The sequence below is a fragment of the Apteryx mantelli genome, chromosome 6 (genome assembly GCF_036417845.1).
Source record: "Apteryx mantelli isolate bAptMan1 chromosome 6, bAptMan1.hap1, whole genome shotgun sequence".
NCBI classification, from domain to species: domain Eukaryota; kingdom Metazoa; phylum Chordata; class Aves; order Apterygiformes; family Apterygidae; genus Apteryx; species Apteryx mantelli.
Genome location: NC_089983.1, coordinates 43263872 through 43291296, shown reverse-complemented (window position 1 = coordinate 43291296; position 27425 = coordinate 43263872). Strand labels below are relative to the sequence as shown.

Here is a 27425-nt window from a genome sequence, read left to right as displayed (position 1 = left end):
TGGGCCTTAATTGCAGACCCCACTGTAGTAAGTACAATTTCTGCCTTGTGGACCTTACAGTCCAAGTATAGTAGGATAAGACAGCACATGAACAGTGCAGGATAACAGCAAGCAAAGTAGGATCAGCAGAAAAGGTCAAGTGTTTTGTTTTTAAATGATCTTGTAGGTATATGCCTTCTTCTGGAAAAAAACATTTAACAAGAAAAACTTATTCTGCAGGAGTTTGAGGTATCATAAGCTATGCCAAATCATTAACATAGAATTAGCTTTATTATGGCAATTTTACATTTAATCTTAAAAACAGCGGTCTCAATGACAGTGAAGCCATAACCTGGGAATAATGAAGTAGGTAAAGCAATCAGGATCGCGTGACTTTGCACAGCTGTATCTCTAGCTGTTTCCCCATTCTGGAAAGCGCTGGAAAGATTCTAACCTGCACCTACAAAAGGCGCATGGATGTCCCAGCCCCCAAGAGGGGATAAAAAGGGTCTCAAAACTTGTCTTCCTACATTCTCCCCTCTCCTGTACCTTCCCCGCATCTGCGAATCTGTCGGTGAGACTTCTCATGCTTAAAGCTATGCTCAAAAAAAGATAGTTATGGCCACTTAATAAACACTTGAATTAAGATGTGAAAAAGGAATATTTCTTACCATCGAGTAATTCTAGAGTGACTGAAGGATCCACATATTCCCACCAGTGTTTTCCATCAGTGGATACTGGGATCTCCCAGTTGGACCACTTGCAGGCCAAGTGAATGCACACACATGCTATGACTGTAGGCTTGTACTGAAGACAGAATGTAGTAAGGTGAAGACTGATGCACAAATTTCGTAACGAGGAACCAAGGGAAGTCAAACATGTAAAACAAAAAACCCAAACAAATCGACCATTAACCTACAGAATAAGATCATTTGTCAAGCAACAGCAGTTAAACATTAGCTCATGGAACATTTTTCTGATTAAATTCATAAGATAGTTTACTGCCTTCAGCAAAGGGCAGGGCATTTATCTGGTAGAAAGTTTAATTTGCTTTTGCTATGGCAAGTGTGATTGAACAGCAGAGATATTTACCAGTTATTCTACTATACTTAAGTACTAAAAAGGAAGAGGTATAACATGGTAGATAAAACTCTAGCTACAATAAAAACATACAGCTCATTATGCAGTCTCTGAATTAGACTATTTGATGTAGGTACCCAAAAGTTCCATAAAGGCCAAGTGAATTACTCATGTGCTTAGCTTTCACTAGGCCCAAATTTCTAATATCTGTGAACTCAGCTTCAGTTTCCAGCTGGCAGCAGCACAAAGACGTTGGTTCATTGCTCTATCACAGCTTTTATTAAGAACTGTTTCAAGTACACAGCCCGTTCAGGGACCAAAAATGTTTGGCAGAATTCTAATCAAACATTAGATATTGCTTAAAATCTGGTTACACATAATGTAATCCTAACAAATAAAACTCAAGATTATTTTGCAAGAAACAAATTCAAGTCATCAAGAAATCAAGACTAAAATCTACTCTCAAATTCCATCTTTCTACAAGAGATTATCTGCACACAATTAATAATCCTCATTTGGAATGCTGTAACTTTAAATTTACATAAGTACTTAAGTTTTAAAACTGCACATTAAGATTAAGGAGCTGTTTCTGAAAAGAAGAACACAGAACTACTTCTAGTCTATCTGAAAAGAAAAATCAGCTAGTTCAAAAGTTCTTAGGCCCACTACAATTTTATAAATTAAGACTGGATCAATATATTTAAAATAAAGAGAAAACTGCCATTAACTACAAGTGTAAACTAAAAATAGTTTTGTACTTACCAAGATGCTCGAATTTCTAGGTTAAGTTTAGCTCTTTGTAATCTTTAGCTGCTATTCAGGCTACCAATTTTAGACTTATGCACTCACAATCGAGAAAATGTCATCAGAAAGCACCACTACACTTCTCATTGTGCATTTAACCCCTTTGTGCCATAAGGCCCTTGTACAATACACCGCACTGCAAACAGAAAGGTACCACCACTGTAGATGGCCCAGTCTCCTGTTGCAACAAGGGTAAGACACATGTAGGGGGCCCTGCAGTAAAGGAAGCTATAGTGTGCTACAACAGTGCAACAAAGAGGTTCAGGATAACAACCTGTTGGTAGCCATGAAATAGGATGTCTGTGCCAAATCCTTGCTTGCTGTAAGAAAAGAAGAACAGAGAGATTAACTACCTACACTAACTTGTCAGGTTCGTTCCGAAATTAAAGCAATTTTACCTTCCAAAAGCACCATTTGATATTTTCACAGACCTGATTGTAATTTAACTAACTAGCCTTTAAAATAATCTTTGGGAGATACAGAAGAGCCCTCTCTCTTCAGTACCTGGAGGTGGACCAGCCTTTCAGCTCCTCGGCCCCCCCCGAACAAAGGCTCCCTTTGGTTTATCTACCCCTCCAAAGCCTCATGCAGGAGAGCCCCCTCTTCTACGAATACCTGTTTCCCCACCCTCATTTACAGCCGATCCCCTGGCATAACCCTGCCCGTGCACTTCAGGAAGGCAGTCGATAAAACTCAATTTATACTGTAGTACAAGTTCTGCTCTTGGAGAGGAGCGTGACAGGACAGGTGAAGGAAAAAATACTAGCCACACATCTCCCCCAAAGCCCCCAAACCCAGCAAGCCTCCAAGCTGGATGGCATAAAAATTAGACTAACTTGGTAAAGATTTGCTCCCTCTAATCAAAACACTTTATTCCACATTTTTGCCAAACCTATGTCAAAGCTTCTGATGTGAAACAATAAACTTAATATTAATTACAGTCAGGAAAAAGAAAGACTGCAGCATACCAGAAATGAAAAGCTAATGACTGTTACAGTCATCTAGTGCTGACCCTTACTAGCGAAACCCCCGTGCTCCTCACTCAAATAAAAGAACTTACTGCAAAATGTATTTAAAGGAATAGCTGGGCACAATGCATTTAACTGAAGATTGAATGAAGCCTTCAGTGAATTCTTACTTTGACACTATCACTTGAAATCAGTGCTACCTGCAGAAAGTGTATTGTTGAATTTTATGTCAAAGGGAATATTGTCACAAACCTCTACTTTAAAAATGATCTTCCCATAAGATTTGAGAAAGACTGCAATGGCTTTTAAAATTTAACTTAAAAAAAAAAAGTTTTACTAATTGTGATTTAATTCCACTTCTTATGATTGCCAAAGAGCATAAACCAGGTTTGTCTTCCTGCTACACAGCTGGGCAGTGCCATAATCTGAAAAGAATAATGAAGTAGCAAGGTAACAGAATCCATTCCCACACAAATTCTGCTAGTCCCTAATAATCTAAAGGTGAACCGTCCAGGTGACAGTGTTATATTTGGTTTGCAAACCATAATGGTAGTTGTATGCCAGATAACCATGGAGTTAAACTTTTTCTCTCTCCCTTCCACCAAAAAAAATGTAAGGCAGTATTACCTAAAAAGTGAAATTAGACTATAATGAAACAAATGAAGAAAATAGTTGAACAAGACTGAAGTGGATGTCTTGCTCTTCCGTTTTTATCAGAATAATATAATAAGGTTCTTCAACGGTTTCTACAGTCTGTAAAGTTATGACACATTTGAGTTAAGGGACCAAGAAATCTCCCTGCTCTCATTGAAGCATTACTTTTGAACAGGGAAGAAAAGTAGATGCCGAAAAACTTCTAGTTACTATCAGCTTGAAAGTAAAGTAAATCAAAACACATACCTGGAAGAAAAGAACCACATCATAGTCTCCTCATATTTTAGCCTCAGTAAAAAATTGTGATAAATACCTTACCTATGCTACAAGCAGTATCATACTGTTTCAAAGTATTTACAGCTAAATAATCAAATTTGCCAAAACCAGCAAGAAATTTCAGTTCACAACTAAAGCTTACGTTAACACAAGGGACAACTTAAAACAACTGTCCCAAACTTCTCTTACATTTAGGACAGCTTTGGTTTAATAGAATCAATCCACTACAAGTAATCAATTTTTGTTCCTTCAAGATTTATTTTGTTGTGTTTTTTCCTCTAGAGCGAAGTAGTGGAAAGTGAATCCACACAATAAAAAAATCTCAAAGTACAGAGGTTAAAGCAAGCCAGCAGAGCTCAATCATTACAACTCTCAAGTCATAGGGCAGATGACTGTGACTTCAGCCATAATCAGCTTTATATTTTATCATTCAGGAGAGATTTAAAACACCCACCCTGACTCACTGCTGCAGAAGCAACCATAAGGCAGGGGCTGGATTACTAAAGTAGTAATCAAGATTTTGAAACAGGATTTGCTATATCTGTTACACCTTCCAGAAGGCTAGCGTCTCCATGAAATTCCTGCTAAGAAACCAAAGTCCTTATACTGGACATAGCCACACAGTTCAATGCGATTCCAAGATATTCTGAGTCTTTTCTTCAACACTAGGTTATCTTAGATCTTGAGATAATCATCAAAATACAACGACTGCCAAGGCACCCTTAGGAGAGCAGTAGCTGGCTATGACTAGTACCTTGAGAACATAAGTAACCAACTCCTGGAAGGAGCAGAATGCAGATAAGCCCGTCGACACCAGAAGACAGAAATCCTGCTGAAATCCTTCCGGGCAAAAGGAAAAAAGCTGCAGGTTCTGAATGGAGACCTCTCTTGGTGGACCCCTATTATATCTGGGAAGGGCTGGATGAGGCCGTAGTGTAGGAATTCAGGTCAGAGCAGTCTTGGCAGCTTTACTTTCTTGAAAGCATTTACACCTTGGAAACAGGCCTGGAAAAGCCCGAGGTGGACGTTCAGAATGTGAAGGCCTCCTGCAGCAGTGCTCGAGCACAGCCGGTGTTCAGAATCCCACACCGCTTGGTGTGCTAAGATTCAAGTTTTCCTGCTCAGAATACCCTCTGAAAAAGCAGATTCATTCAGATTCATCTCCTCTTCTGCAGATTTTGTCTTTCTCAGCCTGATTTAGCCCATGGTAGCAGTTCACACAGATACTACGGTGCGTTTGTAACTTTTTGTGGAAATTGTACTGTCTAATTCTAATAAGGATCATGGACATCCAAGACCTGATAATCTGCAGAGTAGCCAGAGAAATCCTATAAATCCTTGGAATCCAATCTGCAGTTCCAAAAGGAGGCTGTGTACCAACACAGAAAAAAGAATGACTGAAGACTTCCCAAGATGGAGATGAGGATACACAGTCCTCCTCTTCAGGTTCCACCAGAAGCAGGCTGAGAACAGACTGATTTTTGCACCAGAACTTAGGAGGACTTTGTGATGGTCTCCGCACCAGGGCAGGTTCACTGCTGAGCATTCAAGTCAGTAAAATAGTCTGACACCAGAACAGTTTTTTTTCTCTTCAGCACTGGAGTATCCTTGGAATGAGCACTGAAGCTTGGTGACAGGCCTTTACAGATCCACTGCCTCCAGATTCCTTAGAGGACCTGTGGGATCCTAAGGAATGGTGGTCCTGTCTCCTCTTCTCAGTCTCTTGACACTGAGGAAGAATGGTGCAGAAAAAAGACTCAGCCCACACCATTTTCCTTGTCTACTAAGCTGACCAAACTGTAAAGATGGAACAATTTCATGAACCCGTGAATCTCTGAAAACCAGAAGGAATAATTAGACACCTTATGTCTGAATTTCACAAGTCATTATACATCTACCCAGTCAACCTTTATCTGCAATAATCTGCGTTGTCTAATACTTCTTTCAGAAAGGCTTTTGATCTTAGTTGGAACACAGATGAAGAATTCAACTTTTCCTTTAGTTGTATGTTGAAGAAGATTATGTTTATTTGCACCAATTACCACTTATTAATTCATCTTCAGCCTCCAGCAATTGATTCTGGTATGCCTCTACTAGATTAGACAGTCTTCTGACAAAAAGGACTTCGCTGAAACTTTGAACCTCATCAACATAATCTGATTTATTTATTTATTTGTTTTTAAGCTTCAGGTTTAATACGGGTAACAGTGAGAGCATGAAGTGCACTACCTTGGATGCAAGACAACAAAAAGTGTCATAGGGAATCAGCCATCCTCTTAGTCACTTAATTAAGTTCAGCCAGCACAAGTTTGAGGGACCAGGGCATATTCTCACCACATGGCAATTCCCAGTGCTCACATGCTAAGCCAAAAACACTCTTAAGTACACTTGCATACCTCAGCCAACTTTGTAGCCTCTTTTTTGATACTTAAATACTCAGCCACATCATCTTCCTCCCTTCCTTCCTTCTCCCACCAAACATACAGGTGAAGGTTTTAATCGCAGTAGTTTTAGATGTTAGTCACCCTTAATAAAAGGGCGATCTGATTGCCTTCTGGAATGCTGCTTTCTGTCCGAGAAGACATTACATCTGAATAAAGTAACCTTGCGTTTCTTCAGCTTCTCAGTCACCCAGCCTCTTTAGCACTAAACACTTAACATCGACAACAGTTTCAGATTTATGTTAAAAGTTTTGAAATCGGATATCTAAGTGTAGTACCTAATCACATTAAAACAACACTCTCCAAGAAGTAAACATTAGGAGATACAGAATTAAAAATCACATCACAGTATCTTTGAAGATGCATCACTATGCTCAACTCCATCTCTTTACTCACTCAAAACAGACTAATTTAGTTCCACAGCAATTATTTCCCAGTTGCTCCACTTGCATGCATGACTACAGACTTCATGCCCTATGTTTTTAATTTATTAATTGATTTATTTTTAAACGTAAGGTACTCAAGTCTTGTGTCCAGGCACCCCTAGGAGGGCGATGTGCTGACAAGAATTCCATTTGCCTCTGCACCCATGAAGGAGCTTGCCTGCTCCGGCCAGGAGGTTTACAAGCATCCGATGTGTTAAATTCACTTTGCACCTGGTCCTGAGGTACATGGATTTTCAGCCCTCACTGGAGTCTCCACACTTCAGACTTGATATAATTTTGGATTTTAAGTATTTGTTAAACTGCACTGACATTAAACACTAGCTTTAAAATGTTGAATTAAAAAAGGTATCATGTACCTTCAATATATGAACTTTGTTGCTACACAAAAGTAACAGGAAAAAACACAGGAAAAAGCTGAACTATCTTAGAGTGGTACCTACCCTTGACTAAAGGGAATTAAAAGTTCATGTAGCCGTATGCTTTTTAGGCTTCCATCAGATACACGTGCTACTGTGGAAGTCTTGAAGCACACAGCACACAGCTGCTACGCCCCCCCACCTCAATACTGAACAGAAGTGCAGGGGCTCATATACACATCAGAAAAACATGTGCTCACATTTATATCGACCAACAACTATGGGAGAAAATCCAAGGAAAAACCCTATAGCTGCTGATGCAGACTACTCAGCTACTTGGGGCAATCTGACTTGTGTATCCAGTCACAATCAAATCTGGACAGAAAGCAAAAAAAAAAAAATTTTTTTATTATGGCAACAATAGCAATAAAGCTACTTTTTATGCAAATAAGCTACTATGGCACCAGTTCTACTTTGAATCAAATCCTAAGTATACAAATCTACATTATAATCTGAATGCAGGCTGAACTGGCAGCCCTGTTTTTTTCTGGAAAACTGCAGCCCATTTTCAAGTTTCCTATTATATTTAGAGAGGCAAAATACAGATGAACACATGACATTTTACACCAGTATGCTACATTAAAGTGAGAAAGAAGAGATACTCTTCTTTCAAAGAAGAGCTTTAATCGTGTAGTTAGTACGAAGCAGATATAGTTAGCATGGTTAGGTGCGCCTAACTCTCCTATATTTTACATAGGGAAAAAACCTCTTTTGAAGTACTTTATTTTGCATATTTAGCTCCAACAACAACTAATGACTAACAACTACTGACTGATCATTTCTAAACACTTTTTAGTTATGGAATGTTATTAAAGTGGAAAAACTTGTTTTAGGTGCTTTTACAACCAATTCCTAGTTTTTCCATCCCCATCTTATAAAGTAACAGAGGATTTTTTTTAAAGCTTCAAAAAGAAGCTGATTTAGGAATTAAAGAGGGTGGACCAAAACCCAACAAAAGATACAAAGAATAAAACAGATTTCTACCAGAGTTGTACTAATGAACTGCATACAAGTTAGAGGATATGACTGTTTAACAGACCGTTTGGGGTTTTTCACTATCATCCAATCCAAATAAGAGCTCCGAGGTCCAGACAAAGTATTAGACATCTGGAAGTATTTGCACATGACAGCAGACCTGCTAAGCGTGCTCTGTATCCTGCAGTTCGTTACCTAAAAAGATTTGCTACGGTGGAAAGCTTGCATTAGCCATCAACCAACATGCAGACTAAACTTCCTTACTTGGTGATACCACTACAGAGCGAAAATAGTCAACCCTCAACGGCATGGAGAAGCTGGCTGTTTAGTTTTCAACCACTAACTGCTTCTGTGATTTTCGAGAAAACATGGAACAGACATCAGTCAAGCAAAGCTAATAAGCAAGCAAAAAACCCCCCCAAACAAAAAAGCTTACAAAGGACAAAGAATTGGACTCTTCAGACTCTAATGTTTAAGATCAAGTTTTTAGCAATTAGATTTTAAACACACTCTTCAGACATACATAGGTAGTGAAGAAGTGCATCTAAGCTATTTACTCATGGAAGAAGCTAATCATATCAGATGAATAAAATCACCTTTAAATTTTACTGGAAGGGTAAAAAAGGGCTTAAAGAAGGCCTTAAAAGTCACTGACCTCTCACTAATTGCGTACATTTCACAACATCTGTGTGCGGATGTTCAATGGTAATCTCAAAACCTGAAGAGTTAAAAATATGTTTTAGAGCTATAATAAAGTTCCATTCAAAAACAAAAAACAAAAAAAACCTTTCCTTCCCACAGGCCTAACACTTGCAAAACCTTTGTACTGCGGATCAAGTAACAGTATTTAACTGCCTTTTATTCTGCACCTTTTAAATTTTTTGGATGATAAAAGATATAGCCATTTCAAGACCCATTTAGTAAAACACCCTGGCATATTCTGAAGTTCCATATATCTATGAAGAAAAACTACTGTATTTTTAAAAATGAACAAATCTGAACAGTTTCTGATACCTTAATAAGTCAGTACAAGCTACACTATATATGCACTGAAATGTGTGCATGTTTGTTTTATCCGTCATTTCTGAAACTCAAACACACTGCATCTACGTAATTACAAATTAAGTCAATTTGTAGGTCAGTCACTTCAGATCCCTTTCTTTGTTTACAAAGCTATTCAGAATTAGGCCACTACTGTGTTTTTTTTTTTTTTTTAAACAATTTATTCCAAATGGTATTTAAGAATATCTGAATAAGTCAGTGTTCTCAGGCCTGCTAGCTATAATTGTCTCTCTTCACATTACTTTGAAGCCAGAACAGTTTCTTACCAGAACACTGTATTTCAAATTTTGGAATTACTTGAACAAATTAAATGGTTACGCTATGATTTGTGACATTCAGAGGCAGGAATCCTGCTCAGTTGCATACTATTCTTTAATTGAAAGGCAGAACAGAGGAAGAGCATTTGGTATAAAACTTTTACCAATTGCTTCAGAATACACACACAGCTCTGCTGGTATAACATGCTACTACCTTATGTAAAGAAATATTAATGTAGCTACATGCCTGTAGCAATTAGCCAGAAGATTAGAGTATGAAAGCAATGGAACCCAAAGCTTTGAATATAATTGAACAACAACAAAAAAGGGAAAGATATTAACTAGGCTTTAAAAAAAAAGTTTCACATAACATTGGCATTTTTTCTTACTTAAGTCAAGCACATAGCAGCTCTATATAAACAAAGATATTTATCTGAATGTCTTTGGTATTTTGGAGTAAAATCTATTTGGAAGGGCACATATTTCTACCTCAAACTGTGTCAGAAATCTCTGTTTCACAAATATTTTTTCCTCTTTTCTCCAAAGTGAACACAACAGCAACTGTCAATATGAAAGTAAACTCACAGGTCAGAAGTTGTACACAAAGAAGAGTAAAATTTGAGTATACCAACAGTGTATCAAAATACCCAGCTCCTGGACTCCCATTACTGGTCTATGGGAAGTTGGCTGCATGAACGGTATTCAGAAAAACATACCTAAAGTTTGAAGCATTATTGTTTCAAGTATAACCAGCTCTTGGGCTTGCTGAAGGTATGCCTGAAACAAATTAACAAGCAAGTCAGGACTTCCATGTCTATTGTCTCAAGATTTCAATCATGCAATTCCCACCTGAGTATTGGTAATATCAGCACAAATTAAGACCACTCTCCATGCCAATTAGCACTGACAAGTCAAGAATGCTTCACTGTAGTAATATATACATAGTTTTTTAACCAGAATAAGTGTTACTGCAAATTCAGCTATACCAGCCCACCCATCTTTGACAATTAGATTTATTTAATCTGGATCTGATACAATCTATTCCAGCAAAGCACTTTCGTGAGAAGACGGGGGATGCTATAAGCATTAGGAAGTTTTGCCAGTGCAAATCACTCATTTATCTCTGTGCAGATTATCTGTTTTACAAATAATTTAGAACACAGCTGCAGATATCCAGTTGGCCTTTGTAAAGCTAGCTTATGCCTGTGGGCTCAAACTCATATATATAAATATAAATATACACAAATGCACGCTGGTATTAATGTATGCTGGATATCTGTGTGCAGCATTCCTAGAACTGGAAGCACAGCAGAGACATCAAATAGTTCTACACGTCAGCTCAGGTCCAGCAGGGTAGAACCAGCTCAACCTGACCTTCAAGCAGAACAGCTCTGATGCCTCTCCACCACGCTTTCTAATGCATTCGGTTTCAGGACATCTTGGGAAGGGAAATGGGAAAAGGTAATGTGAACTATAAAGCAAGCGGAAGTGGTACAAACTTTGGCAAACAGGAGTAAGAACATGTATAGCAGAGACACAGAGCAGCTGACAACTGTATGGCATCCCTGAAAACAGGATGCATGCCCAGCACAGCGAGCCTCTGGTTGAGAAACACAAAATGTCCCGAATTCCTCTCTACACTGAGCCTGGCACTCATGGAACCACGCACGAGACTTCTCCTTATTTAATATCTAGTCTTTAAACTATACATGTAGAAGTCTTAAAAATAATGCAAATTTAAGATGTAGCAATTTCCCTTCAACTGTCATAACACAAATATTTAAGTCCTTTATTAGCTATATTAAGTACTACAAAGGATTTGAATGGTTTAAGAACAGAACCTTTTTCTAGTTTGCAGATAAGAATAACCCAGTCAAGACAGTATAACAGCTCATTAGATGAAGTGTCATCTTTAGCTTCAATTCCAACTATCTTTAAAAACATGACTTCCACCTACATCACACTTTGTATCCAGTTGTGGCTCTTCAGGATGAAGACAGGCATTTGCTACTTTAATAACATGTTCGAGTTTCCGTGGCTGTTCTTCCACTTTTGCAGCTAAGAACAACGCCGTAGGAGATATTATCTGAAGAAGAGAAACATGTATACATATACATATATATACACACACACACACATACCAAAAAAACTTTTACAAGTAGGAATTTTTATGGAGAATGTGAATTGGTAATTAGAAAAGGATTAAGCAGTTGGGATTTTTTTTTTTAAACAGTTCTGAAATCATGCGAGACGATGTAAAAATGACTAGTCAAGTTTTACTTTAAAATTCATGTGCTCTACTCAGCAGCATGGGGAAGGAGAAGCATAAATGCTAAACTACACTCATGAGTAAAATGTTTGAGGTAAAACTAATTTTATTGCAATATAAAAAGAATAGATTTGGTCCAGGGGTTTTAATCGCACTAAAACAGGATTTTCCAAGTTAAATATACTTCACGTGAAAGTTCATCCAAGTTCTAGCACAGCAGTGAGCCATTACAACACCTTTTCAGTCAAAGCCAAAACACCTGATGCCAACAAGTTCTGCTAGTGTTGGATTCTCCTAAGAACAAGCAACTTTTGCAGAGAACTTGAAGAAAAGCAGCTCATTGTTAGAAAGCATAAGCATAGTAGTATAACATCACAGGAGAGCCACAGACTGAACAGAAAAACTTACTCCTAGAAACTTTACTACACACCCAGAAGTATCTGGGGAACAAAGCACAACGATTCACAAAACACCAGCTATATCAAATGTTAGTAAAGACTACAAATTAAGTTGAAAGAAAAAAAAAATTATAGCACTGTAGGTGCCATAAGCTGGCAGCAAAGCACACACTCGCAGTTCAATATAACCTAAGGGTTAACTATGAAGTAAAGCTTTGATGCTTAGTTGCCAGCTAGAATGACTGATATGTCTATAAATGCAACACGGTTAGCCATAATTGACTTACAAGAACGAGGGTCCTCCTCTAATGCAAAAGCTGCCCATGTCAAACATTAATTAAAATGACAGTAGAAATCTTCATGTAGACATTAAACGATTAAATTAGTTAAAAGTAAGCCAGTATAAAGAGTTTCTTCAGAGACAGGAGTGGCTGCTTGTTGAACGTTTAATTAAAGTAAGTCACAAATAGTGCGGATATCAGATTTCTCATTCAATGCCCAAGTAGAACTAGACTAAGTGAACTGAAGCAGCCATGCTTCCCCCAAAAGGCTTTTTTGGCAGTAAATAATACCACCTTTGTTATGCCAAAGTGAGGCCTTTCGTATAAAAATTCCCAATATATGGAAAACTGCAATGAACTAACTAGTAACAGATACTTAAATTACCACCCATCACATTTAAGAATGCAAAAAGCACTCCCTCAATCCTTTTGAAGGCTTCTTAAATCACCTTGAAATGTGCACTTAGATCTGGAGTAAGACTTTTAAGCTGGCAGGCTTGCAAGGAAAACTGACACCCTGGAAAGGCGATAACCTTTGATGCATGGAATGTGCCATTAAGAAACCTAGCATTCTCAATAAAATCAAATCACAGGGAACAAATTCTTCTGTAACTGAGACAAAAGAATTACTTTCCTTGTAAATGTTTGACAAAACCATGTAACTTAAGTCTTATGAGTGAATGAAATAAAAACCCTGAAAGGTCAGATGTGAACAAGGCCATATTAATGTTGTCATTTAAGATTCTAATGATTTTCAAGAAGTTCCTAGCCATATTGTTTGAATTAAAGATTTGAAATTAAAGAAGAAATTCACTCTGCCAGGGACATAGTACTGCTGTTCTTAAAAATCTGCCTCACTTAAGCCAGGAGACAAGCTTTTAAGCACTAAATGTGATGGAGAGATTTTCTGGAGTTCAGAAAGCTAGAGCATCAACAGCTTTGGGATGCTAAAAGATGTACAGTAGCATACATCTGTATTAGCCAACAAATGCACCCCATATAAAGACACCTTACAAAGCAAACAAGCTGTGCTCCAGCCCAGTAGTGCAAGAAGCAAGGCAAACCTCTCCCAGCTACAGTTGTTTCATCCAGATGAGCCCCATGGAAATCTCTCTGCTGTGCTTCAGTAATTTAGGGCACACAACTGAGGAAGACAGCTGAGGCTAGCACCTTCTACACCTGAGAGAGCCTAAGAGAAAACTGATTACATTCTCAAACATAATCCTGAGCTTCTGGGAAAGCCTGGATTAGCATGACAAGACCAAGAAGCCAGAGAAACATGAACTATTTAGAGAAGAAAGGAAATTGGGAACAGTCAAGAACTAACAGAGTTGGGGAGAAACAAGTTTGATGAGTGTTGACTGAAATGATGAGATATGAGGATACCAGAGAGACTGGAACCAGCTCCATTTGTGACTCAGTAGAAGGGGTACAATGAGTGGATGGAGTGAAACCAGAGACTAGCACAGTAAGGGCTCCACATGGTGGAGCTGCTGAAGAAGGAAAGGTAAGGATGAAGAGCATGGAATCAGAAATGGACTGGATGAAGCGAAGAAACTTCAAAAGAAAGTAAGTAGGAGATTCTTTCCACCTCCCCAAAATCACACAATTTCTTCTGTTTTTTAAGAGGCATTTATGGACAGCGATCATAGCAGTGGCTTAGTGCTGGGTTGAAGAAGAACGATCGCAGTTGTCCTCTACCCAGCCAGCAAAAGCAACTGCAGTGACTGCACTGTGGGCAATGAACAGTCGCTCCCTGCTGCTCCCCTCCTCTCCCACCAGCCCAGCTTTACCATCCCTACCAAGTCTCTCTCACTTACCCTTAAGTGCCTGCCTTTGGGCCTTACGATTTTTCTGGCTTTGTATATAAGTTTAATTCATATATATCCTAACACAAGCTCTATTTTCACAAAGTTTGTAAGTATAGTTACACGCACATGGAATTTTTGCCGTGTATCCTCTTTGTGAAAAAGCAACTTCCAACAATTACCATTACTGAAAATATTTACATTTCACAGAGACATGCTTCTTGAACCAAATCACTGATAACTGTGCAATTAAACCATCAGCAGATTCTCACTCACTATTATTCTACGTCTCACTGCACTGAAGTTTTACTTCATTCCAGAAAAGCACCTTCTTCACCAGGCAGACTTCAAGATCTTTTCAAATCTACTGCAGGGATCAGTTGTGGCCAACCAGTCTCCATGTCATTCTTGATCTCCAAATCCTTACATAAAACAGTTTTGGAGGCTGATAAACTGGTATTTAACTGTGGTTCATAAGAAATCTACACAAACCACCATTACCTATTATCTTCAGAAACAACTGCTGGCTTCTGCTCACCATTTCAGGTCCTTGTCTTGTCTAGAACTAGAATTCCCTTCTCCAGTTTGAAGTAGGTCAGTATTTTTGCCTCCCTTGATATTTATTCAGGAAAAGAGATATCCTAATAAAATTTCAGACTTGGCATGCATATAGTCTTCAGTGAAAAACACATACCCTGTTAAGTGTACAACAGCAAAGTTACTCATTAAAGCTTTCATTCATTCCTACTTCTCAAAAATAGCATCAATATGATTCTGGCAGGAAACAAAGCAAAGTAGAACAAAAAAGCAAAATTAAAGACACAGACTAGACAAAGTTGTAAGCTTCTTTTATATGAACATCTTCATTTGACATAAAACAAACCAAACAATTTAAAGAAGTTATCTACAGTGCACCCAAAATATTCTTCAAGAAGACTGAGAAATATCTTCAGAAGAACACACGTGATTTATGAACTTAAATCCCATTTTCCTATTAGCTGAGAATCTCAGAAAACAAGTCCCACTGAAATAAAGAAAAGACCAAAACATGAGTGTTATTATTATTATGACAGTCCAAGGGCATCATACAGCAAGTTTTATAGGTAGAAGCAGCACAATTCCTGTTTATCATGAAAAACACAAAACATCTTGTAAAAACAGTTTTGATACATTGAAGATATTTGGAATAATCTTAGAATCCATCTCCAGTATACATCATCTTTTTCTGAGAACACCCTTCTCCCTCTTAATGCTAATATTAGTTGGTTATTACACTTGATATAAGGTAGCTTACTGATGTTAAGTGATGATAATCTAGGATTTTTTTTTTTTTTTTTAAGTGTGAACACAAGGAGCTGCATGTATTTTTTTTATTATAACCAGCAGCTTACATTGCACAAAACCAGCAAATATGTTAAATTGTAAGATTAAAAATGGAACTCATATGGCCAAAACAGCCTCTCTGAAGTTTGCTGCCTATTACAACAGCTTTGAGAACTTGCACAACAAGGAAGCTCAACTCTTTAAAGCGTAACTTGGATGGGGTGCAAGGGACAGGAAGGAAATGCAGATGAAGGGGGAAACAAGCACCCCCCCCCCACACACACACTCCACTCACCTACCTTGCACTTCAGGGGGAAAAAAAAAAAAAAAAAAAAAAATCCTCCTGCGGCCTCTCTTTAGGCACTTTGCTAAGTTCCACTGCATGTCACACAAGTAATACTTAACATCATCAAGTATATTTTCAACTGGTTGTTTGGCATTCCACACAGCAATTCTAAAGATTAAATTTAAAAACACAGCTACCATTTAGACGCCTTTCCTCTCATTTTCAATATATCAAGGACTTTCCCCCCTCCTCTGCTTCTTCAAATTGCATTTTACTGATGAATACATTTCTAAAAATTTTTTTTTTGTTGTTTTTTTTAAACATAATATCAGACACACAAAATGCTAGGGAAGCATTATTTCCAGAAGAATTTTAATTTTTGAGATATTCTGAAGTATCACTGTAACATTCAGGTTAGTACTCCCTATAAAAAGTCCACAACTCTCCTCCCTGTCAAATATTAGCATTGATTAACTTTATACTTGGCAAACCAGAGTTACTATGTCCTGGTCAACAATAATATAGAAAAAATAATTTGTACTACTGCTGAGGAGATTCATACTAGTTCCAACATACCATTTACATGGCTAGAGAAGATTAGTAGTCTGGGCATCGATTATGTTACTTGGTTTAAGCAAGCTGCCACCCTTTTACTGGAGCAAAGCAACTGTGCAAGGTCTTAACCTGTTTCAATTGCAAAAATAAAAGAGCCAACACTTTCTTCTGTGCAACTAAAAGTACGTATCTTGTAGGTAATCTACAGTAATTCAGAAGTGACTTGCTAGCCCACAGTAACATAGTAAGTATGTGGATATTTAGTCATGAGAGTCAAATTTATACATTCAAAATGCAACCACACTACATTAGCTAATATGTGCCACGCACGTGGCCCTACAGATTGGAAGTATTGTTGCGATTTCCATTCCATATTCACAGTTAATCCTTAGAGTCTTGCAAGCCTATAAAATTGTTTACTAGTAACTTATCATACGGAGGAAAAAAAATGCAGAATTAAGACAACAGCTATTCACTGAATCACCTTCCACTAGAAAACCTGTTTATTAATAACAATGATAAAGTGGATGTGACTTATGTTTGACACACAGGCATATTTGCATAACCCAACAATTATACATGAAGATAAATATGCAAGTGTTTATTACTTCACTAAAAATATTAACCTACCAATAAAAAGCAGGAAAATGGAGGCCAGATTTTTGCAGCTGGAGATCATAACTCAAGGTATTCTGACTAACAGCCATGCAATTTTCTATCCCAAGTCTTCAGATTCCTTCTTTTCATAGATAAACATCAATATACGCACACACAGAGAAACATTAGAAACATACTCCATATACTGTAGAAAATTTTAGCTACGTCTTAGTTTCAGGACTGCCAATACCTTATTACTTAACTTCTAAGGATTAATTTCTTCTTGTAGCAGATGAATATTATTACATTTTTCCACTTGCCAAGTACTCTGGAGATTTGATATTAAGTGTTTATTATAGTGCTTGGCTTTTGCTTTCTCTACAGAAAACCTGCCAGATGGTTTGAGAATAAGAATTTAAGTGACTCACATTCACTTTGAGACCACCCCTTTCACTCTAAAAGAATAGGAAAAAAGCAAGGCAATGCCTTTGCCCATTCATCAGCGCACACATAAAGCTACTGTTCAGCCTTGCAGTCATTAAGAACTACAGCAAGTTATTCAGCAGGAATCAATACTACTGAGCACTACCTTGCAGTTTACTTGTTTTCAACCTTTCCTTGAATAATATAAATTTGAATATTAAGCTAACAATATATTTTTTTCTGTAATAGCTGCAGTTTTCACGGCATTCAGCCACTGAATAACTTACCTGTGAAATTTAAGATTCACAGACTTAAGGCTTAGTCTTCATAGCAAGGGCGCTAGATAACTAAATACCACTGCGTTACCAGTTTCAAGTGAGCAGCATTTTCTAGCATCCAGTGAAAACCAGAACACAGCAGCTAAAGCTTCTCGCTACCTAAATCTATCCCTGATTAGCAGATAGAAAATAAACGCTAATCTAGTGGATGATGTACCACAACACAAGTGCGGGCTACGGTAGCACTACACAGAGTAACCCCCCTGTCCCACACAGCTCTGCCTAGTATACAAATTCCATAGCCATCTACAGTCACAGAAAGCTTGGGATGCCTCACCAGCTCCTCCTCCACTGGCCACAGCTTACTGCTAGATTGGCAGAACTAGAGGATTGTTTTAGGAAAGTAGATCCTGATTTAGGTGTATTTCAGGTCAATATCTAACCCTCTACCACTGGATAAACAAAACCTATGTTACATGCCTCTTCTGTTCCAAGTGTTTCACGCTGATGTACACGCATCTCATTTGTACTTAAACACCTCGCTTTTATTATACAGTGACTTATAACATCGCAGTTTTGGTAATAAGTTCACTGCAAGTTTGAATTTACCTTGCATTTTGCACAAAAATAATTAAACACACCTCTGAAGTGTGTCTGCAAACTAATGCTTATTTGGTGTTTATCACGCAAGAAATAAGATGCCTATTTGCTCAGCCAACAATGATGAAAATAAACCTGACACCAGAGAAAAGCCGGTTAACACTGTAACTCACTGTGATCACTCCATGCCCAAATTTCAGACCGTGCAAGGTTTTACCCTTTGGTAGACCAGTATCTCTCTCTGGTCTAGACCACAATCTTTCACAGTAGTCTTAATTTGCTTATTTATCATAAAAAGCCACCATCTGAGAAAATTCATCCTCATCACTTAGCAATACACCACCACTACCATTAACTGATCTTTGCAAAGTTAGTAAGAAAAAAAAATCAATTGAAAAGTATGTATTTTTACACAAGAATACCTAAAATATTACACTAGTGCTTTTCTGACCATTGCATCCAACACCCTGGACATAAACAGATTTAAAATTTTCAAGCTGGTACCTCCAATTCTACACTTCTTACAAAGTCGTCCAATTACAAATAGTACTTTTACTGCAAAATTCTGTTCTTCAGAAAACACTCAGTATTCAGATTCAGCACATTCATTAGTTTACACAGGAGAGCCAGCACTTTCTCATCAGATCATATTTAAAGTTTTTTCTTGTCTATCTCAACTTACCTTCAAGTTGTCTAAGACAAGAATAGTTAAATGAATTTAAATTGGCTTTTAAGAGCAAATACATATGTATACACACATATAACCATATTATGTCAAACATGCCATGCTAGCACAACCACTGATTTCATTAAGAATATTTGTTCCCACATGCCAAACTTTCAAACTATAGCATGTAAACACTAGCCAGCTGCTAAAAAGCTAAATGCACTCTCTACGCATCTAAAACATGCTTACTGAGGGTGCTTATGATTTTATTTCTATGGCAGAAAATAAAATCTGATTACTACCAGTTAAAATAATTCCAAGTTGAAGTGAAAGCATCACTATTGCTTCTAAGTGGTTGATAAACTGAAATTCCCATAAACACACTAAACTTTACAATCTAGCAACAGGCTATAACACTTGTCACTTACACTGCCAAAATCATGGGTGTATTATTACTGCATATCAAATGATACTTACATTTCGATTAAATTTTGTGAAGGAATGATGCATATAAAACCTGTGCATGTAAACAATTGCAGTATTTATCGTAAGCTGAGATCTGAAAGGTTAAATTAAGGAAACACTACGTATTAAGGAAATAGTTTATAAGAACTGAAAGCAGCGTACTTCCCATATCAATCATTACTTTCAATATATCGTTGTCTTCAGCTGAAAAAAAGAATTAACGGTGTGACCCTTTAGGAGAACCTGACTGCTATTAACACATTTTTTCATTTCCTTCACGGACAACATGGAGATTCCTACACCTGACTAGCCCCATCTCATTCATTAGGAAAAAACCTCTCCAACGATGACATATGCTGAAGCACTCTCTAAAGTACTTTTGTTTTGCTCTAGTTTTACTATTTCTCAAGTAGCTTTGAGACTTTAGTTTTACTACTCTCACCTCCGGCTTTTAAAACCGAATTAGCGAGTAGTTAATGAGAAGGTGCCCACTTTAGGGAAAGCGAGGGTCTGTAAACAGCTACGACTGACTTAAGTGTCTAAAAAATGAGCTATCAGCACGAGTATCGCTAAAAAGCCGGAGCAGAGAGCTGAGCTCCGCTAAAAATTCGGATTTAAACTGGGAGACCCGCGCCTCCGGGCCGCGCTGACAAAGAACGCGAGGAAGGGGCTGCGGGCGGCCTCCGCCTCCCTCCCCGCACCTCCAGGGCCCCTCGGGCCCCCCACGGCCCCCCCACCCCCCGCTGGGGGCTTCGGCCCCCTCCCGGAGGGGCGGGAAGGGCCCCGGCCGCAGCACCGGGCGCTCGCGGCGGTAACGGCCCCGCGCCCCCCCCGGCCCGCCCAGGCCCCGCTCGGATACACGTTGAGGCGCTGGCCCATGTCTTGAATGAGGTTGGCCGCCTGCTGCCGGTACGAGAGCTCCTTGTCGGCCTCCACGCCGCAGCGGCGCGACGGCGTGTTCTCCAGCTGCTCGCGGCTGAAGAACCAGCGCGACGCCGTCGAGGAGGAGCCGCCGCCGCCCCGCGCCGAGGAGCCCGCGCCGCAGCCCGCCGCCGCCGCCATGACACTTCCTCCCCCTCCTCCTGCGGCCCCGCCCACCGGCGGCGCCCCCGCCGCGCCCGGCCCCTCCCCGCCGCGCTCCATCGCCGCTCTCGCGAGAAGTGGCGGCGGAGCGCCCCGGCGGGCCCCCCGTCTATCCGCCTGAGACCATAGAGTCTCCCGGCGGCGAAACAAGAGCGCCGCATGGGGAGGAGGGTCACGTGGCCTGCATGGCCGCCGCGGGCAGCCATGGCTCTCCAGGCACCGTGCAGAGGCACGTGACGCGGGGGGGGGGGGGAAGGCAACCGCCACGCAAAGAGCAGCGGCCATAACAACTACGCAACGCACGTCCCGCGGGCGCTAAGACGGCGCTGCCAGCTGCGCCAGAAGCCCTTGTCTCCAGAATACGGAAATGACGTCTCGCGGCCCCTCTTCATTGGCTGGCCGCCGGCGCTGATTGGTTGCGGCGCGGCGGGCCGGTGACGCGCGTGGATAAGCGGTGACCTCGCGGGCACTGTCGGTTGCTGGGTTGCTGTGGGGGTGGGACGTTTGGCCGTTGGCCGTTAGGTGGCCCCGTCTCCCTGGTCCCCTCAGCGAGGCGGCTTCCCGGGCGCGCCCAATCTGGAAAGGAAATGCTGTATTTCGAAAAAGAACGAGCGAACGGGGACTTTTCTAGCAGCAGGGGGCGGTTCCGAGTCGCGCCCAGGACTAGTGTAACGGGTTATAGCTCTCCTGTAACTAGCAGGCAGCCGCAAAATTGGGCACGCGGAGGGTTATACAAGCGCACGGTTGGGAAATGCAGATAACTGACCTGTGCAAAAGTTCGCCAGCTCTTTCTAGAAATTTTAAATTCCATAGCCTTTTTTTTTGGGGGGGGGGGGCTTCCACTGATTGTTCCCCATTTCCTCTTGCAGTCAACCTGATAATTTAGTAGTTGTAGTAAATGAGTAATTTGGCTTATAGCTGTTGAATGCTTGCGTGTTTATTCAGAAGATTAAAGAACACGGTCTCTTTAGCAGTGGCTGGCAAGTCGAGGGTCTGTCTTTATGCCAACTTTCCCTAGCTGCTCCTCTCAGATCTCCTTGCCTGTTCTCCTTCCGTTTGTTTTCTCATGTGTTGGCATTTAGGAAGCGCTATGCAGAGGAGAACACATCTCCTGGAAGCAGGTATCAAATGCTAAAACTGACCGGGAGCAGAGTGGATGTGCTCAGTGCATTCCTTGGGCTCCCAAGCACTGGCGTATGAGTGGGAGAAGAAGTACGGTTAAGCTTAATGGAGCAGTTTGTACTCCAGGGTATTGCTTCAGGTTGTAGTCACGTCTTCATGGGCTGTTAATACTCAGCCGAGAACATTAACAGGTTGAGACAATTAGCTTATTACTCAGAACTTTTGTTTAAATACAGACTCTTCATAGATTTTTTTTTTAACGCCAATTATTTTGGTGATCCTGTTTATTGCCTTGTAAACAGTTCACAGTGGTGTGAACAAGGGGGCAGAAGCTGTCATGTGGATAAGGGAGTAGGCAGCTGAGGTGGGAGAAGGTAACTTTCTGAATGAGCTTGGGCAGATAAAATGGTTACCCTTCTTGGAAATGCAGGCTCTGATGTGTGATCTAATTCTGAAATTAACGGAGCTAGTGGTTCTTAAGGTTTAGCACCCACTCCAAGGAAGAACAGCACTGCATAATGTTTTCTGAGACATCTAGAGAATCAGACCATGATCCTGGCTAAAACCCAGTGAATCTCAGTGTCTCAGTATTAATCCCAGTGGTTATGTGACATCCATTATTTTCTAAGTATTCAGTGAAGACTCAAGTTCTACAGATACATAAAGCTCCTTTGGGTGAGCCTTAAGTATGCTGTGATCATACCACATCGGCATGGATCGCAATGGAGGCAGGATGGCAAGCTAGAGCCAGGCCTGGGGATCTTGGCTGTTGGAGGGTAGAGAATTGGGCCTTGCACAGCCTGTGCTACTGAGACGGGGAAGTGTAGTCACCAGAAAGCACGATCCTCCCATAATGGCTGCCTTCCAGATTTTTTCAGATTTGAAAGAAGTTGCATGGGGGGCACCAGTATAAAAGAGCATCTGTTTAAGTGCTAAAAGCTGGGAATGGAGGCCATGGGGAGAAGTGGGAAAGGTCTTTAAATATATTTAAAGTCACTATAATCATTTTGCAGCAAAACTGTCAAGATTGTGAAAGGCATATTGTGTCTGTAATTCTCTTCTTGGTACTGGTAGTAGCAAACTAGATAAAACTTTCCACTCTTAAGTGGCAGGAACACTTAAGAGTCCTTCTGCATCTCAACTCTGTGGCGTATATGATAATATGATCCTACTTGCATCACTGACTTCTACAGATAGTATTTCTCTAGAAATTCAATGCCAAAAATGCAGAATTAAAGCTGTCTAGTGGTACATTGTGTCCTTCCAGATTAATAGGTCCAGCAACTCATTTTTTTCTCTAATATCCTGGCAAGATACATACTCTTACTCTGTCTCACATTGTACTGAATATGAACTGTCTAAACCTCTCCATGTTATGCTTAATCTACTTTACAGAAGGTAGAACAAAGATTTCTGTTGTGATTAGGAGCTGATCTTTCCTTTCATGCTTTTGGGCAAAGCTTCTGAACTGAAGTCTTTGAAAATCTTCCTTTAATGATCTTAAGAAGTGCAGTGTTCGACTTTATTGTTTAAGTCATTGCATAAAATTCATGGAGACTGGCTATTCCACTTGCATATATTCCTCTAAAAATTGGTGGAAGAATATTAAAAATGTCTTGTTGGACTGTGTCATTGCATTTTTACATTATCATTGTCCTTAAAAAAAAAAAAAAAAAAAAATGCAGAGAGGATTATATCCCAGTTTGAAATCTTAAGTGAAGACATCAGGAATAAATAGAATATCATTAAATAATGATGGAGCATAACAAATATGATTTAAGCACTGCATGCACATTAATTAATTACCATGCAGAGCTGCAATCATCCATTCAGTCACAAGTTAAGGTAATCAAATACTGTTTTTACTATTGAAGAGGTTCCAGAACTTGGTCCCCAAAGATGCAGACATTGGGTTCTCACTAACTGAACAGGTTTCATTCAGGGGAAAAAAAAAAAAAAGAAAAAGAATTAATTAATCTGACTAAAATGTATTGGAGCAATTGCAATATATTTGTCTCTTAAATCCATTTAAACATTTGTGAAAATTAAATATTCTGAAGGAAGAGAATATTATATGAGAATGAAGTTGCTTTTCTTCTACTTTGAAATTTAATTAAAACAATCTGGTTGAAAAATCACCATACATGCAAGCCACTGAGTATTTTACCCTTTTGTAGATATTTAAATAAAAAAGGTCAACAAAATTCTGCAAATTCTAGGACAATTAATATTGTTATAAACTATTTTATCTAGGTCCTCTTTTCCTCTTATATAACAACCTGATATTCACAGGGACCTGCGAGCTGCTGACTACTTCAGCAAATACTGATGTCCAGTAGTCTTTTATGGAATCTGCAAAATAGCAAAGATGTAATTAACACCCCTGCCCCCCATTCTTTGTTTTTTTTGACACCGTAAGGAAGGACAAGGCCTTTTTTGCTTGTAGTTCAACAGAGGTTTGTATCAGTGGAAACTGCTGAGGTTCAATATCCCCACAGTTCAATCTCTGATATAAGGACAGATATGGTCACAGCTACAGTACAAAACCAAATTCTGTCTATTATTTTCCCTGGGCTGTTCTAAGACTAAATAGAAGAATGACGGTATGACATCTAGCAAGCAAATGAACACATGAGAAAGGAAAGTGTAAGTACTCATCAGCATTTTTCTGACTAGTTTAAAATCCTCTCAGGAGGAGGATACCTGTTCTCTCACCTGATAATCATGAAAACCTGTTTCAATCTACCCTTCAGTAGCTTACAAAAGTGTCTTCCATCTGTATAGCAGGACTCAAACTAGAAGGAGCATTAACATATTTCATTTAAAGTATCCAGTCTTATTTTTAGGAAATAATTTTAAAGAATAGAACATTAAACCATGCTGTTATTAGATACTACTATTATTTATTTTGACAGCGATGTGCAAAGTATTATCCACACAAAAACATTATTTCTGCACCTACAACCATATTGTTCAAATCGTTTCTGATGAAATGGTTGCCAGTGATGTAGGCAACAGCTAAAAAGTAGAAGTCCATAGACCTTTTTCATCCTTTCACAATATTTATAAAGTGTCAGTACATACAATTGAAGTGCTGGGTTAAAGTGCAATTTTATGCAATTTCAATCAGTGGATAAAGGCAAATACTGTCTTTTAAATTTTGTTTATTTGGTATCAGAAATAACAAAGACTGAAATGTAACAGAGACAAGTCATAATTTTGTCTGTTCTTTATTCCAAAGAATCAAGTTCTAATGTCATGGCATTGATTCTCGTTCAGAGATGCTGAGTGAGAATCTGCAAAAAATGAAACCATCCATTTTGTATGAAAGCAGGAATTTCAAAATTGTGTAAACAGAACCTAAATCCTCAAATACACAGAAATGCCTGTGCATACACGTTTCCAGTACCCTCGCTTTTGAAATAACAGTAGACTATAATGTACTTGTCAATTTTTTTCACCAGTATAATAGCACATAAGGATTCAATATTATTTCCAAAGTTTGGTCTCTTTAATATCTTCATAATTATTCAAATTGCTTTCTGCTAAGGCCCAGAAATTCCAGAGCATTGCCAGCCTTGAGTTTATCCTGTAAAAACAAAACATAAGTGTGTGTGTGTATGTATGTGTATATATATATATATATATGTTTATGTAAGCTGAAATCATGTTTTAGTCAAGTGATTTTACTCATGCTTTAAAATGTTCTGGTGAAGGCCTGTAATGAGACTAAAGGGCCTCTTCCAATCTTTGCAGAAGTCAGTGTATTCCACTGATTTTTCCATGTTTTATCAAGGGACTAAAACTGGAGGCTTAAAATGGAAAAAGAACAAATGTAAAGATTATACCTTTAGTTCATTGTCAAACTCTTCCATTGAATCAATCAATTTTCCAGGTTCCAGTTCCCCCAGTGGAAAAGGGTAATCTGTCCCCAAAATAACCTTATCCTGGTAGTAAAGAAACATGTTATACATCTTGTAGTAATGTTAAATAATATAGTTAAACATACTTTCTGGAATTTTAATAAAACACAGGAAATTACATGTATATATTGGACTGATTAATTACAAAAGAGGATGTGAAAATATTCTTTGGATTATAGTTTTCACTAGGAAAAAACATAAACCTTAAAAACAAGGACTCAGTTTATTTTATACAAGCAATATTGGGTGAATATTGGGTGAAGTTTGAAAAAAGTACTGGGTGTTTGTTAATGTTTTTGTAATGTCTAACTAAACTTCGGTATATTTTGATGCACAGAAAGTTCAAAATGCAAATTCCAGGCACATGGAAAGAGTGTGTGTTGCTTGGATGAATATAATACTAATGGTATTTTCCTCCACAGATTGATTTTCTGTAGTGTGGCGTGGCTTTGAAATGCATCAAGAAGGAATCTACTATTAATCTCCTATACTACCTGTAGTTTCAGGGTTATGTGGTCCCACAATTAAGTGGCCAATAAAGGGAACATAGGCTGCTTCCTTCTGTTTATTGACTTACTTTTTGGTTCTTGTTCATGTTCAAGGTTACTTGCATGCTCTGCACTGTTCTGTGCAGTCCGAAAAACACAAAAATCATGAGTCTGATCTTCTCTATAGATTGTCAAGTGACCTGCAAAAGCAGGCCAGAAAAAAATCTTGTATTTTACATTGCATTCAGGTGACTGACAGTAGGATGTCATTCCTGCCAGCCTAATACATAAATAACTAATTCCAGTGTGTAAACAAAATTTGAGCTAAAACAGTTTTTTTGGAAGATTGAACCTTGCTATAGTTCAGACATACGAGAACTAATGGCACATTTCTTTATGAATCTCAGGAAGTTCTCCACTAAACTCAGAGATGACACTTGGATCTGGATTCTTAAATTTGAAATTCTTAGTTACACATATACGTAAAATTATGTAACAAAAAATACAAAACAGTCAAAATTATCTTTTGTGTGTTTTTTTTAAGTTGCAGTAATTGCAACCTGAAGCTACTTCAAGCATGGGACAATGTAGAATTTATGCAGACATTTAAATAATCTATTTAATTTAACTAGTATTCAACTTCTGGTAAAAAGACCAAAAACCTCATTTATAAAATTTCATATTTTGGGGAAGTCTGTAATTTTTTAAAATTTCATTATGTTTGAGATTGGGTATTAGTTATGAATATGAAAAATGTATCTGAGAATATGAGGGACATGATCTGATTTTTTTCTGAAGGTGACAGTCAGTTAAAAGAAAATTCAGTACTAATTTGTATGCGTTACTCCTTTCAGAGCGTGAATCTGAGCAGAGATGGAAGCAGGCAAGTCCGCAGTAGGCCCGTATTGTTACAGGTTCATTTTATCACTGAAATGTATTTCCCCATATTATCTATCTTAGAGAGTGAATATTTTATACATGAATAGTGAATAGTGAATATTGCCAATTCTCTTGATTTTATCACAAGTCTATTTTCCTTTAAGCTTCATCTCCTGGAGAGATGTGACTATTTCAAAACCATGGTTTTCATTAAAAGTGTATGCTCTTAAATATCTCATGAATTTGAAGCCAAGCTCATGAATTTTTGGGCAATGGTTATAGCATTTGAATTCAGTTAGCTAAGCTGAAATAGGGCAAATAAAATGTATTTTAGATATTTTATGAAATGATTTATTTTTCTTATTTGTCAAATGATGTTTATTTATTTCCAGTAGATGTCACCCAAGAGTCTCTGAAATAACCTATATAAGACTGTATGGGAAAACTCAACAGAAGATACAAATTCAATTGTTCTGTCCTACATTGCTGCAATATAATTTATTATAGAAGTCTTGCCATAAGATTAGAGTAGGAGAATTTATATTCCTTTGTCTACTAAATCAAGTTCTGAGTGTAGAGTAGACAGAAAATATATTTGGATGTGCATATGTTTAGGCGGCTA

At 38.7% G+C, this 27425-nt stretch overlaps 2 protein-coding genes across 11 annotated transcripts in view; both read right to left on the bottom strand.

Annotated features, from left to right (window-relative positions):
* The window catches only part of CCNT2 (cyclin T2), a 28956-nt gene extending 8505 nt beyond the window's left edge, over nucleotides 1-20451 (bottom strand). For 2 of the 10 annotated variants that reach the window (XM_067299364.1, XM_067299363.1), the window contains exons 1-7: nucleotides 20168-20387; nucleotides 19321-19402; nucleotides 11316-11444; nucleotides 10075-10135; nucleotides 8695-8757; nucleotides 2138-2183; nucleotides 651-814 (exon numbers count right to left, since the gene is read on the bottom strand). In XM_067299364.1, the coding sequence (XP_067155465.1) occupies nucleotides 651-814; nucleotides 2138-2183; nucleotides 8695-8757; nucleotides 10075-10135; nucleotides 11316-11444; nucleotides 19321-19402; nucleotides 20168-20370 (748 nt within the window). In that variant the 5' untranslated portion in view covers nucleotides 20371-20387. Of the gene's footprint in view, nucleotides 1-650; nucleotides 815-2137; nucleotides 2184-4515; nucleotides 5515-8694; nucleotides 8758-10074; nucleotides 10136-11315; nucleotides 11445-14390; nucleotides 14419-14808; nucleotides 15139-16908; nucleotides 17018-19320; nucleotides 19403-20167 lie in introns of those variants that run through there. The other 8 variants (XM_067299361.1, XM_067299362.1, XM_067299370.1 and 5 more) reach the window with 8 other exon arrangements.
* Nucleotides 20452-24424: 3973 nt separating this feature from the next.
* ACMSD (aminocarboxymuconate semialdehyde decarboxylase) overlaps nucleotides 24425-27425 on the bottom strand; it is a 28402-nt gene continuing 25401 nt past the window's right edge. Inside the window, exons 9-10 of the mRNA XM_013959663.2 lie at nucleotides 25362-25460; nucleotides 24425-25102 (exon numbers count right to left, since the gene is read on the bottom strand). Coding sequence (XP_013815117.1) covers nucleotides 25040-25102; nucleotides 25362-25460 — 162 coding nt within the window. The 3' untranslated portion in view covers nucleotides 24425-25039. The remainder of the gene's footprint in view (nucleotides 25103-25361; nucleotides 25461-27425) is intronic.